This window comes from Euleptes europaea, chromosome 6 (genome assembly GCF_029931775.1).
Source record: "Euleptes europaea isolate rEulEur1 chromosome 6, rEulEur1.hap1, whole genome shotgun sequence".
Classification (NCBI taxonomy): domain Eukaryota; kingdom Metazoa; phylum Chordata; class Lepidosauria; order Squamata; family Sphaerodactylidae; genus Euleptes; species Euleptes europaea.
In genome coordinates, this window is record NC_079317.1 from 59120531 (window position 1) to 59134602 (window position 14072).

General features: G+C 41.6%; 2 protein-coding genes across 3 annotated transcripts in view; both read left to right on the forward strand.

Moving 5' to 3' along the window:
* Nucleotides 1–1240, forward strand: part of SPI1 (Spi-1 proto-oncogene) — a 37031-nt gene extending 35791 nt beyond the window's left edge. For both annotated transcript variants that reach the window (XM_056850781.1, XM_056850782.1), the window contains exon 5: nucleotides 443–1240. In XM_056850781.1, the coding sequence (XP_056706759.1) occupies nucleotides 443–759 (317 nt within the window). In that variant the 3' untranslated portion in view covers nucleotides 760–1240. The remainder of the gene's footprint in view (nucleotides 1–442) is intronic.
* Nucleotides 1241–10112: 8872 nt separating this feature from the next.
* The window catches only part of MYBPC3 (myosin binding protein C3), a 72778-nt gene continuing 68818 nt past the window's right edge, over nucleotides 10113–14072 (forward strand). Inside the window, exon 1 of the mRNA XM_056851370.1 lies at nucleotides 10113–10221. Coding sequence (XP_056707348.1) covers nucleotides 10197–10221 — 25 coding nt within the window. The 5' untranslated portion in view covers nucleotides 10113–10196. The remainder of the gene's footprint in view (nucleotides 10222–14072) is intronic.

Below are 14072 nucleotides of genomic sequence, written 5' to 3' on the forward strand. Positions count from 1 at the left end.
GCACCATGTGCACAGATGTCTGTGTTTTAACATCAGCAACAACACATGACAATTATTATTTTAACATAAAAAGTGCCAACACTATAAAAACCCTTCATATATCCATCCCAACTTAGTTATTACCGCCAGGGTATGCAGGGTATGGCTCACGAATGTTCATATGGCTCACGAAAGCTCATGCCTTGTCAGAAATGTTGTTAGTCTTTAAGGTGCTACTGGATTCTTGCTCTTTTCTACTGGTATTGACAGACTAACCCGGCTACCCATTGTAAGCAAATACATAGTAGAGGTATATATGTCATGATGCAACTGCCTTGAACAATTTAGGTAGTGCTTATTATTAGTGTCAAGTAGCAGTCTCCTCTCCCACTCAATACCTGGGGAGTATGAATCCTTTCCCACTAAGGAGACTCTCCATTTCTTTCTCTGCTTCCTACCACAGGGAATAAGAAGAAAATTCGACTGTACCAGTTTCTTCTGGACCTGCTTCGGAGCGGAGATATGAAGGATAGCATCTGGTGGGTGGACAAGGAGAAAGGCACTTTTCAGTTCTCCTCCAAACACAAAGAGGCATTGGCTCACCGCTGGGGCATCCAGAAAGGCAATCGCAAAAAAATGACCTACCAAAAGATGGCACGGGCATTGAGAAACTACGGCAAGACTGGGGAAGTCAAAAAAGTCAAGAAGAAGTTGACATACCAGTTTAGTGGAGAGGTGATGGGAAGGGGAGGCATAGAGAGAAAGCACTATACTCTTTGAGCATAGATCCTGGAATCCTGAAAAGCCAAGCTATAAAGACACATTGGTTGGACTTAGCAGAATTGCTGAGCACATCTTTTACTAAGCTTACCATGGCCACATCCCTATCTTGTTGAGGCTTTTTAATGTCCAGTGTTTCTGGTACGAATTTCCTTCTTCAGCTTTCAAATTCCTACAGAATTCTTTGCTTCCACCCATCAAGCTGGACATACTAGGAGTTTATTTTAATGTATAGATTTATTATTTGCAGAAAACATTTTATTGTGATGTAATGAAGATAGGCAACTGAAACAGTTTGTTGTCCTTCACAGGCAGTACTGTTTCTTATTTGGAGACTACCTTAGCTTACAACTTTTAAACTAGCATTAATTCAGGCTCTGCTAAACCTCTCCATGGCTAGAGAGAAGTTTGCAGATCTTGGAAAATATACCTAACTGTTTAAATATTAATAACATGTATATATTTAATAAAGTCTGGAGTAATGTAAACATATTCTTTGTATTAATGGGGAACTGGTTCATGGATATACGTTTCATAGTAGTTGAGCACATAAACTATGCCTTAAACTTAAACTGGTTTATTAATTGTCCAAATTAAACACTACTATGTGAGTATTCAATTACATGGAACAATGACTTGGAGTGCTCACAGGAGGGAACTTCCTGGCCTATCCCCCTCATAGAAACCTGTCAAGCCCTCCAAATTCTGCTCTGGGGGTGGAGAGGGGGCGTAATTTGGAATCTGCCATGAAATGTTAGGAAGTTGCCAAAGATCATCCCCTTTACAGCATGCAGAAGTATTTTCCACAAGCAGAAAAATAGGAACTAAACCACATTAAATAATCATTCAGGGCCAAACTACACATGATGGCATCCTCGTGGCCACTAGGTAGGGTTGCCAGGTCTCTCTTTGCTACCGGTGGGGTTTTTTTGGGTGGAGCCTGAGGAGGGCAGGGTTTGGAGAGGGGAGGGACTTCAATGCCATAGAGTCCAATGGCCAAAGCGGCCATTTTCTCCAGGTGAACTTATCTCTATCAGCTGGAGAACAGTTGTAATAGCAGGAGATCTTCTGCTATTACCTGGAGGTTGGCAACCCTACCACTAGGGGATGCTGCTGCCATTTTAAAGTGATTTAAAATTGCTCCAAGGATGCAGAGCAGTGGGCTTAGGCACTCTTGTCCCCCCCACCCGCACCTTATCATTAGCCAAAATGCCCCCACAGGTGTTTCAGAACTTGAAAATGTGCAAGGGGGAATGGACGAGAGCACCACTCTATGCGGCTGATCATGATCAGGCCCCCCACTGCATTTTTAAATTACTTTAAAATGGTGGCGGCAGCCCCATGTCGGTCACAAAGATGCTATCATGTCATGAGGTGGGGCCAGGGCTCAGAGGTAGAGCATCTGCTTGGCATACAGGCGGTCCCAGGTACATTCTCTGGCATTCCCAATTGCTGAAACGTGCCTGTGTGGAAGAATAGATGTCTCTGAGTATATGCAGAGTGCATTTTATTCACTACTGAATAGCCACTGTCAAGCTCCTATCTTCATCTTCCCCCAGTTCTGAGATTAGGCCTACAGTGGCCTATACAGTGGTATAATGCTCAGGCAGATTGAAACTCCGAAACCTCTCAGATAGGGTTGTTGATCCCTCTGCCCCTAATGGGTGCTTCCCACCACCACCGGGGGAGGGAATGGCACCAAAATGAAAGGGACATCAGCAGTGTACCAACACACTGACACCACTCCTGGTGCTCCCAAAAGTGACAGCAGTGCGTTGTGGAGGGACACCGAGGATGTTCTGGCATTTGAGCAAAACTGGGTGCACAGAATGTTATATCAGCGTGTTGCTGGCAACATCAGTGTGTTGCTGGTTAGGGCCCCCACCACTTGGTAAGACCCCCCACACACACCATTTGCCAGGAGGAACCTGGCAATCCTACAGGAGAAAAAGTATTTTAATACAGAAGGCCAAAGAGCCGAGGGGGCAAAATATCCAAGCTATTTTAAGCTCTACCACCTCTCGCTAGAGAAAAGCAGGGTTTTCAGAGGATCTAAATAAATGTTGGGCCAAAAATAATTCCTTCTCTGAATGCTGAGACAAGCAAAAACACTCAGCACAAACCCAGAGTACTTTCCCATTACTACAAAGTAACCTCACATATAACTATGTGGTTCTAGGGGATACCTTCTAGGTTGGAGGAAGTGATTTGCAAGCAGGTGAAATTTAGGAATCTCCTATTTTAGTAATTAAGGCACTGATTTAACTGCTACCTCCTCCACCCATCCACCCAGCTTTCCCAACACAGTTTTGAATCCTACCCCACAGTCTTATGCCCTGAGAGTAGAATATAGGTACAGTAACTAAATCTACATAGTCTATTTACTTATAGGTTTGTAATTTGGTTGATGTGTCCTGGCTAATGCCATAAAAATAAATTCATTCATTCATAGTATGGTCATAAGCACATCACTTCTCCTTAGGGTTGCCAACCTCCAGGTACTAGCAGGAGATCTCCTGCTATTGCAACTCATCCCCAGCCAATAGAGATCAGTTCACCAACAGAAAATGGCTGCTTTGGCAATTGGACTCTATGGCCTTGAAGTCCCTCCCCTCCCCAAACCCTGCTCTCCTCAGGCTCCGCCCAAAAAATCTCCTGCCAGTGGTGAAGAGGGACCTGGCAACCCTACTTCTCCTGGGATAGCTGATGGTGTACCATATTGCCAATATATGGCTTCTAAGACTTCTACTCATGCCTCCTGGAGGCCAAGTCCTATGAGGAAAGGTTGCAGGAGCTGGATACGTTTAGCTTGAAGAGGAGAAGATGGAGAGGGGATATGATAACCATCTTGAAGGGCTGTCATATATAGGAGGGTGCCAAGTTGTTTTCTGTTTCTCCAGAAGGTTGGACCAGAACCAACGGGTTGAAATTAAATCAAAAGAGTTTCCATCTAGACATTAGGAAGAATTTTCTAACAGTTAGAGCGGTTCCTCAGTGGAACGGACTTCCTTGGGAGGTGGTAAGCTCTCCTTCCCTGGCAGTTTTTAAGAAGAGACTAGATGGCCTAAAAAAAATCCAATTAATTAATTAGATAATGTGCTATGGGGTTAAACTATCTGTTGCAGATCAGGTGAGGAGTTTAGGAGTCCTCATGGACCCTGTTCGGTTGCTTGAAAAACAGGCTGCTGGTATAGCCAGAAGCATCTTCTAGTAATTATATAATTGTCAACTGTTAATTCATCTGTTCTAGTCATGCTGATCCATGTTTTTCTAATCTTCAATTGGTCTGCTGCCAAAGACTTTACATGGGGCTGCCCTCAGAACTTCAGCCGGCACAAAACATATAGTCCCTTTGTTGCTGGAGGCTAGATGGCACAAACATGTTACACCTGTTATAAAGTGCTGACAGTAGTACCTGTTTCTTTTCAAGTTCAGTTTAAGAGGCCTTGGACCCTCATATGTGAAGAACTTTCTCTCCCCATATGAACCCCTGGACCAGTTGTTCTCCTCAGGCCAGTTTCTGCTTACCATCTCCCACCCCATGTGTGTCCTCCTCCAGAGTGTGTACTTTTTCTGTTCTTCCATGCACTATGTGGAATGGATTACAAGCGGAGGTGAGGATGTTTCCCTATTTTCAGGTGTTCCAAAATGATGTGCAGGATTGTTTTGTTTGTGAGGGTGTGTTAATGTTTGGTGCTTTTATTAATATTTTTAGTGATTGATTATAAGTTGCCTTGAGCCTAGCGTCAGCAAAAGACAGGATGTTTTAAATCGTTTTCACAACAGTCCTGTAAGTCCCATAATTATGAAATATTGAGTTGGGTTTGCGAAAGATGGGTGTGGTGTGCTTGTGTGTTCCTCCCTCCCCTTACATGACTACAGTCAATTACCAAGTTATTCTGGAGCACAGGTCATAATTTAAAATTACACCCTAACTGGCATACTGTGATTAGTATTTCCATGGAAAACCAGGTTTGCCAACCATGCTTTTATCCTGATTTGGAGAGGGAAATCAAACCATAGCTTGCCAGTTTGGACGTAACTCCAACGATGGTTTTTGCAAAAGAAGCAGTCATTCGTTGACTCTGACCATTCAAGGGGAAGGAAGGCACAGGTTTATTCACCTGACATCAAATTATGGTGAGGTTTAATATGGTAATAATTCTATAATACCAAAATGAAACAAGGAGTCTTTTTTGTCATGAAATTTTTAAAAAAGATTCTAGGTGCACCATTATATTCTAACCCATATTCATTTCAAAGCTAAGATGTTTTTCCCTTCCTTATTTTAGCTTTTCTAAAAATATTAAATCCCCATTTGTGACTGGTTGAGAGTTTCCCCTTGTTTGACCATTTCTGGATCACAGCTGTGAAGGAAACAAAATAACCTAAGCCTTGCCTTTTGTCCAGCTGCATTTTTTTTCAGCTGTGCATCTGCTGTCGTGTTTTAGCCAGCTGCATTCTCCAGGCTGTCAGCTATTCCTTTACCATAATCCAGAGGTTCCTTGCACGCCTACACCAAGACCCCAGCGCACAGATGGAATGCTCCTACATCTGAAGGCTTCCCCTTTCAGTTTAATGAGGAAGAATGCCCACAAAACGCAAGTGTAAAAAGCTTCTGTTTTAGAGGCTAAAAATAAACTCTTCTCCACTGTTACAAAACCAGCTGGTTATAGTTGGCTGGGCCACAGCTGAAATATGCAAGAAGCTTTCAGGAAAAATAATGATTGGATGCTAAGTGTGTGTGTAACTTTGCCCACAGATATTTCCAGAATCAATATTAAATCATACCTACCAACCATTATCAATCCTTTGCACATTTTCTTGGACTTCTCATTCTTATTAAAGAAGCTAAATCCTTTTGAGATTGCTATGTTGCCCCATTCAGAGATCTGAAAACCTCACTGGGTAGATATACGGATGGTGGAGATAGAACTGGAGCACCCTCCCTGTGAATTTAGTTTGCAATAGTTTCACAACAGTGAAGAGAAATTATTTTTCCACACAATTCATAATTAACGTATGAAATTTGCTACCACAGAATATGGCCCACAGCTCGGAAGGCTTTTGAAAATGAGACTGGTTAATGGGGGAGAAGTTATTAGTGGTATTATAGATGACAGGTAGAGGAACCTCCATAAACCTCTGACTACAATATGGCAGACAAGCAATAGGAATACTCTGTTCAAGTTTCTTTTCTTTTTAAAAAAATTATTTCCCCCCAACATTACAGATACAAACATTAAACATAAATATAAAAGCATATTCAGTGAGATCATTACAGTGTATTGGAGTTTACTTGAGATTATCCTTCAGTTATTAAATTCTTTGACTTCACTATATCATCATTATATTTTCATATCTTATAATATACATTTAATGTTCTAGAACATTAGTGATTTTGACTTCTGTTTCTTAGCTATATAATTTATAAACACATTCCATTTTTCATTAAATTCAGAAGTTGATCTATTATGTATTAATGGTGTTAATTTTGCCATAAGTACATACTCATTTAATTTATCCATTCATTCAAATCTGGACATTCATCTGTCTTCCATTTTCCTGCATATACTACCCTTGCCACTGTCACCATATACTTAAACATTTCATTATATACGTTTGACATATTATTTGGCAATATATTTAATAACATATTTTTTGATCCAACGGAAATTTAAACGTCAATATTTTTTGCATTTCACCATATATCATTATTAAGTGCATTTCATCTGATTGGAGGGAGGTGTCCCGTGGGGGTGCCACAGGCCTCGGTTCAGGGGCCGGCACTTTTCAATATTTTTATAAATGATCTGGTATGAGGCGGTGGAGGGACTACTCATTAAATTTTCAGATGACACCAAATTGGGAGGAGCAGCGAACACACCAGAGATAGAGATAGAATTCAACGAGATCCCAACACACTGGAAAAGTGGGCAGATATGAACAAGATGCCATTCAACAAGGATAAATGCAGAGTTCTAGATCTGGGTAACAATAATGAGAAACACACATACTGGATAGGGGATGCACTTCTGGGTAGCAGTGTATGTGAACAAGATCTTGGGGTACGAGTGGACTGTTAGCTCAATATGAGCAGCCAGTGTGATGCAGTGGCAAAAAAGGCTAATGTGGTCTTGGGGTGTGTCAACATAACATCCAAATTGCAAAATGTCATAGCCCCACTGTACCCCACATTGGTCAGACCACACCTTGAGTGTGCAGTTCTGGAGGCCTCACTTAAAAAAGGATGTGGACAGAATGGAGTGGGTGCAGAGGAGAACGACAAGGATGAGCACGGATCTGAAGACCAGCCCCTACGAGGAAATAATAAGGGACTTGGGAATGTTCAGTCTGGAGAAGTGGAGGTTGAGGGGGGACATGATTGCTCTCTTTAAGTATTTGAAAGGCTGTCACTTGGAGGGAGCTGTTCCTGTTGGTAGCAGACGATAAGAGTCGCAATTATGCGTTTAAATTATGGGCAGAAAGGTACCAGCTGGATATTAGGGGGAATTATTTTTTACAATAAGAGTTGTTCAGCTGTGGAAATGGCTGCCTGGGGAGATGGTGAGCTCCTTCTCACTGGCAGTCTTCAAGCAGCAGTTGGACGAACACTTGTCAGGGATGCTTTAGGCTGATCCTGCTTGAGCAGGGGATTGGACTAGATGGCCTGTATGGCCTCTTCCATCTCTATGATTCTATGTTATGACATATGTTGCAGGAGTCAGGCTTACAACATAGGATTGGATCTAATGGATCACTTCTGCAGATGGAAGGATATCTCCAGAAGTGACACCACCAAGTCACTGGTCTCTCATTTATTTGAAACTATAGAATTCTGAGTGAATACTAGAGAGGCTGGCAACGAGGTGACATCATTTCCAACTATGCAGCGGGAGATGACACCATAGGGGATGCAGTTCTGGTGAGTCTCCACCCCCAACATGACCAGGGGGTTGCCAACCAAGGCAAGGGCTGGTGACCCTACAGTACAAGGAAGGAGCAGAGCTAAGTTCAGCTTTCAAAATAGCACTGAGAAGCTTGTTGCCGTGTACCATTCCTTCACCTCTTTAGCCCTTTAAAGGTTTTTTTCCTTTCCCTGCTGTACTGTACCCTTACAGAGAAAGGAAAATGACCCCCTGCCATTCTGAGCCTTCCAGGTCCTGACCCTGCTTAGCTTCTGAGATCTGATAAGATTGGGCTATACCATGCTCCCTTCCCTCCCTGAAGACAGTTTTACAGAAATGCCTTGAGAGCTCCCCTTACTGAGGAGGTCTGAGATTCTGGGTATGTCCACAACAGACGGACAGACTGTAGGTTGCAATGCAGACTGCATAATATCATTGCCATTCCAACACTGCCATCTGGTAGTCAACAGCACAGTAGCAACAGCAAGCAAAAATATTATCAGTTTGATTTTTGAATATGAAAACAAGATCCTAGCCAAAGAAATAGTGCTTCACTTTGGCTGGTTCATGTCCTGTGTTTTTGAACAGCTATATATTCTGGGCTTTTATATCTCTGTCTCAGCATGTTCTTGCTTTGCTGCTCACTTCTTAATTGAAATGTGTAGTAACACTGGCTGTTACCGCACTAGGTATTCCCAGCGATGTATTAAGAGTTTGAAAATGTTATAAAAAATACTGTTTGCACTTTCTATGTATTCCCACCGATGTATTAAAAGTTTGAAACTATTATTAAAAATGCTGTTCACACTTTGTTTGGCCCCTTTAGCTGTGAAGACGTCTTCCAACCATTTTTTAGCCGTGGCAGCCAAAAACCCTTTTAAAGCGCTGTTTTTTATAACATTTCCAAACTCTTGATACGTCGCTGGGAATACCTAGTGCGGTAACAGCCACTGTTACCGATATGGGACAAACTCAATGGGCAAAGATAAGAAAGAAGGCTTCTTCTTCCACAGTCCACAAACAGGCACCACAGGAGGACAAGTTAAGCCCTCCCAAAGACTCCTGAGAATATTCTGTTTCCTTTTTTTTTTGCATGCCAGAGACCATCCACTTCTCATGCTAGTTTTTTTTTCTCTTTAAACCACAATAAAGTCCAAAGTTTAAAAAAAGCATTAAGGGTTTGATTAAAACCAGCAAAAGTGAAAAATACCAAAATAAGAATGGTTGCACTTGGATGACTATTTAAAACATTGTCATGTGTAGAAAGTTTATATAAGATTAATAAATGTAATGACGATGGTTGCCTGGACCAGCCAATCGGTGGAATGGGGGAGAGAGGGGAGACCTGGGAAGGCAGAAACCAAAATGCCATAATCCTAAAGTTAAATGCTTCAGATTCAGTGTAAGACTAATTAAGGTTGAAATCATTTAACTGTTGCTGGAGATACAGCACTTTAACATCCCAGCGATTTCAGTGGGGAAGATTTAAGCATGTGGTTATTTCTCCATTTAAATGAATGTGACTTGAGAATGATCAACTGTGGCTGGATGGTACTCAAATCCTAAGAACAATTTCCTGGGAGTAAACGACACTGAATATAATGGGATTTATTTCTGAGTAGAACTAGTTAGGATTGCTCCCATAGTGCCTGATGTTACACTCATAACTGGAAGCATTGTATGTCCGTATGGCAGCCGCAGGTATCATCTTCACTGGCCTCCCTACCCCCCTCCTTCTGTGTTATGCTGTATGTCAACTTGAGGGGCAACCTGCCGCTTGACTTGGTCAGTGTGGGTATAAATTGGCGCCATCTTGAGTCTCGAGTCTGAGGGTTATTTTAATGAGGATTTTACTGTTTTAAATTAGAATCTATTAATCTTATTGTTTATTATTGTTGATGTGTTTTAAATGATGTTACCTGCCCTGGCCTCAGCCGGGAGAGGGCGGAAGATAGATAGATAGATAGATAGATAGATAGATAGATAGATAGCCTGGAGGGGAAAATGTCCTCTCCCTTTAACAGAGATTTAATGTATGGAAATGGACAGCTGAAGATTTTCATGGCATGGGGGTAAATAGCACTGCCTGGTAAATAACATTCCAATAGCTCAACTAAAGGAGCAGAACATCTTTTCTCTAGGCTGTTGGCAACCCTATATGGTATTGCAACTCAGAAGATGCAATTACACGTGGCAGAGAAAGGAATAAGCAAAGAACATCACTGTAGGCACAGGCTTTGCACAGGTCCCTTATCCCATTAACTGCTGCCACCACAGCAGGGCCAGACCAGTCTGGGCAGTTCTGGCTCCTGGACTCATGGAAGCCAGCTATATTTATCCAGGCTGATTAATTCTGTCAAGTGCCCTGTGCTGTTGATAAGGTGCTGCTGCTGACAACAAGAGGGGAACAAGGGGGAGGAGCAGGAGGGATCCCAGTAGTATTTCTGTAGTGAGGCATCTTGAAAATCATTCGGTCTCCTTGCAGTTTCACTCAGATCCTGGCTTTTCAGCTTGAAAGGCAAACTTAAGATGCCTGAGCCTGCAAAGAAACCAGGTAAGGACCACAAGACAGAAAGAACTAATGCGGTCTGCCTGTTGGAAGGAGTGACTGCTAGGTGGAGCAGCTCTCCTTATAACAAGCAGAGCCTTAGCAATACTGATGTGAGAAATCAGGTGTTTTTCTTTTGAAGGAAGTATATGGATGCATAATTCAAGGCAATCAGATGCATAGCTACCAGTCAAATACGTGTAATTTTACAGCCGAGAAAAGAAGGCACTGGGGGGGAGGGGATTTGGTTCCTCTGACAAAAATTAGGTCTTGTAGCCTCTGAGAAGGTGAGGAAGATTTGATTTTGTCACCAGAAAAGCCCTTGATGCATTCACCGAAAGAAAGAGGAGAGCCAAGATTTATGCTTAAAATGATTAATTTTCTTTTAATTTGTATAGTTGAAAAATCTAGAATATTTGTGTCTGGTTTTTAAAATATTTACTATTGTTTTTCTGAAAAGCCGTGTACATACTTTTTTTTGCAAGGTCTAGCTGAAATTACAAGGAAAGATGTCACTTCTTTGCTGGAAATATTATATGTCATCTGTGAGTCAATCTAAGAGCCTTTCATCAGTAGATAATTAGAAGAGCCATTTCTCATTGTAATTCTGATATGATATTCTACTTTTTTGAAAAGGGTATCTTTTCTATAATGTTTCTGATTACTCAATTTTAATAAATATCCAGTTGTTTCAAATGTTGTATTGGCTGTTTTACAGGATATACCACTATGCCTTAGTTTCAAGCCAAATGGCTTGAAATAAATTATTCAAACTATGTATGGCTGTTTCACACATTATGTTTTTAAAGGGTACTTGTAAAGTATTGATACACAAAGTTATAAGATGTGAATATAACTGTCACATTTTGTAATTGGTATGTTTGCTAGAGAAGTGGCAGGATTCATTTCTTGACCTCTAACAGTTATGCAGAATAAAAAGTTTCAAATGTAAAACTTTCCTTGATCCTGCTAAAATAGTGGGCCTGTTCATGTTACAGTGAACACACATACATCCTGCCTATACATGCATACATCTTTATTTATTTACATTTTTATAGTCCTCCTTTCTCACAGGGACTCAAGGCATAGTGAGTCAGTGCAATCAACAAAATAGTACATTCAATAACTGATGCATTAGGAGATTAGAAGTCTAGAACCACCAGAAAGAAACAGAAGCATAGCATAAGTATAATCATGACACATTCAGCAGTAGAGAAAGTATACAATAAGATCCTACTTAAAACACAGTATATTCAACGGTGTAGACCAAAAGTCCCAATCATTTATCAAAGTAAGTTTGTGAACCATTTTGTAATGTGCAGCCTTATTACTAGGGTTAACAAATAATATGAAAAGAACACCTCTATGCTAAATTAACACAATCACAAAAATCAGCATAGGAAGCCAAAATATAATAAAGTCTCCTATTTCGGACAGTATTTTACACATACAACAAAGAAAATAACTATGGTTCTATAATGCACAACTTGCTGAAACAATTTAAAGTCCAAACAAATCAAGGGATCCACCCCAATCTGTCTTGGGTCCCAAGGTCTTGCTCACACAATTTCTCCCTACTTTCAGAAGGCGGCAGGAGATGATGGGTAGCTGTAGTGTAGAGGCTTCGTTTTTGCACTCATTAACAGGGACTTACTCTGTTCCTTAGCTCCTGGACATCTCTCACTCTAGTGCCTATTTCTCTCCATCCTGGTTATATTTACCCTAAAAGTAGGACTGCTAGGCACCTCCAGTTTTCACCAGAAGTTATGTCAGTGCACTGGTGTAATGCTGGCACACTAGTCTCCACCCCCTAAATGCTCCCAGAGGTTGCTGGCTACGGCCCGGCAACTCTAGGTAGCAAGTAGCTCTGGTGAATTGTATGTGGCCACTACCAGATCCAGACAAGTTGTGCAAGTTGTGCAGAGGCCGCTGCTGGGCTCAAATGAGTTGTGTGTTATGATCTGGTAGCCACCACCACACCGGCGTGTATCATGTAAATAGCATGGTAGCATGTTCCCCAGCGGTTGCTGCTGGCCCGGGCCCTGCTGAGTCCTCCCTCCAGGATCAGAGGAAGGGGATTAGGGATGGACTGGGAGGCCAAAATAGCCCCGGAAAGGGCCCTCCTTCTGCCCTTTACTACCTAGCAACCCACACAATAGTCACTGAGATCTCAGAGGGCATTTATTTCTTGAACGTACTAGCGCTGCTTCTATTATTGTGGGGGGGGGGTTTTAACCCCAACGTATTTTTTAAGATTTCAGATTTTTTTTAAAAAAAAAATTGGGGCTTTTCTCAGGTTTGTAAAATAATCTGTCTTGTCTGTTCACATTGGATGCAGATGCAGATCCCACATTGGATCTCTGATGCAGCCATGTTGAGAATTAGATATATTGATACATGTGAAGTGATCTGAATTCTTTAAAATTCTGGGTGTATCCCAAATACTGAACAATCTTCATATCTGTGGCAACCCATAATGCTCGACCAACATCGATATTTTATACTACATACAGGGAATAGGCTTCAAAGAGGCATATTGCTTTTGATATACCCAGGCAAAGTATGGAAGAACAGCAATGTTCATCTTTTCAGAAGACCAGGTGTTTTTTAAATAGTAACTGAACAGTTAAAGAGAATGCTGATATTTAAGGACTCAGGTGGGAATATTTTTGCTCGGTTTACTAAATTAAGCCAGTTTTCTTTTTGGAAAATTTAGAAGTCATAATCAGAATGCTCATCTGAATACACTCTAAAAAGAGAGAGAAATGCTGCTATTTTATGTATTATTACAGCAGCAGGATAACAGATGTTCAGAACTGTTACATATGCAAGGTTCTCAAATGATCCAGTGTGCCTGTGCATGCCCCACTGCCAGAGTTTGACTCATGTTACTGGAATTTACAATCTCAGCTGCTGAAGGGGAAGAAGAATGCAAGATAGGGAGCTTTAACAACTTGAGATCAAGGACCAACTAAGCTTGTAAGTGCACGTGCTGTTTCAGCTGTGGAATTTACAGGGACTTTATATAGTTCCAAAGCAAAATGTTTACAAGCTTCCTCACCAATTCCAACTGTAGAAATCAAACTTATTGCCAGATCGTTTTCTGAAAAGTCACAGCAGCAGAAGGCATACGAATAATTTAAAAGTGTTTGGGTCATCTCTCCAAAATCACATTCTCATATTTTGCCAATGAGTTGCCATCTCTTGAAATAAAACACTCTCATACTTAAGGGAAGCAGAGTTTCTGAAAACACGGACAGTTCAGAAGAGCAAAATGAAGTGGCCCGTCTCTACTGGCTTCCTATTTCCTTCTGATCACTTTTCAAGGTGCTCGCTTTGTTGTCATAGAGCCCAAGGAAACCACAGGTAGCTTGAGAAAGCGCATGTAATGCTGTTGAGACAGGAAGAGGAGGAGTTGCCATTCTCTTGCCAAACAAGCCATAAGGCCATAAAAAAAGAGTCTTGTGCCTGTTTTAAAGCAATTAGATTTATGGTAACTAGGCTTGCCAACCTCCAGGTAATAGAAGATCTCCTGCTATTACAACTGATCTCCAGCTGATAGAGATCAGTTCACCTGGAGAAAATGGCTGCTTTGGCAATTGGTCTCTATGGCATTGAAGTCCTTCCCCTCCCCAAACCCTGCCCTCCTCAGGCTCCACCCCCAAAACCTCCCGCCAGTGGCGAAGAGGGACCTGGCAACCCTAATTGTAACACGAGCTTCCAACTTAACACTACAGCAAGTGAGACCCGCAACAAAATGTTGCAGGTTGTGTTGTAAGCCTCCTGCCCTCCCCACACACCTCCAGTGATATTCTGTGAGCTCTTGCAGGTTAGAAGCTGATGGGAAAGTTTAGGGA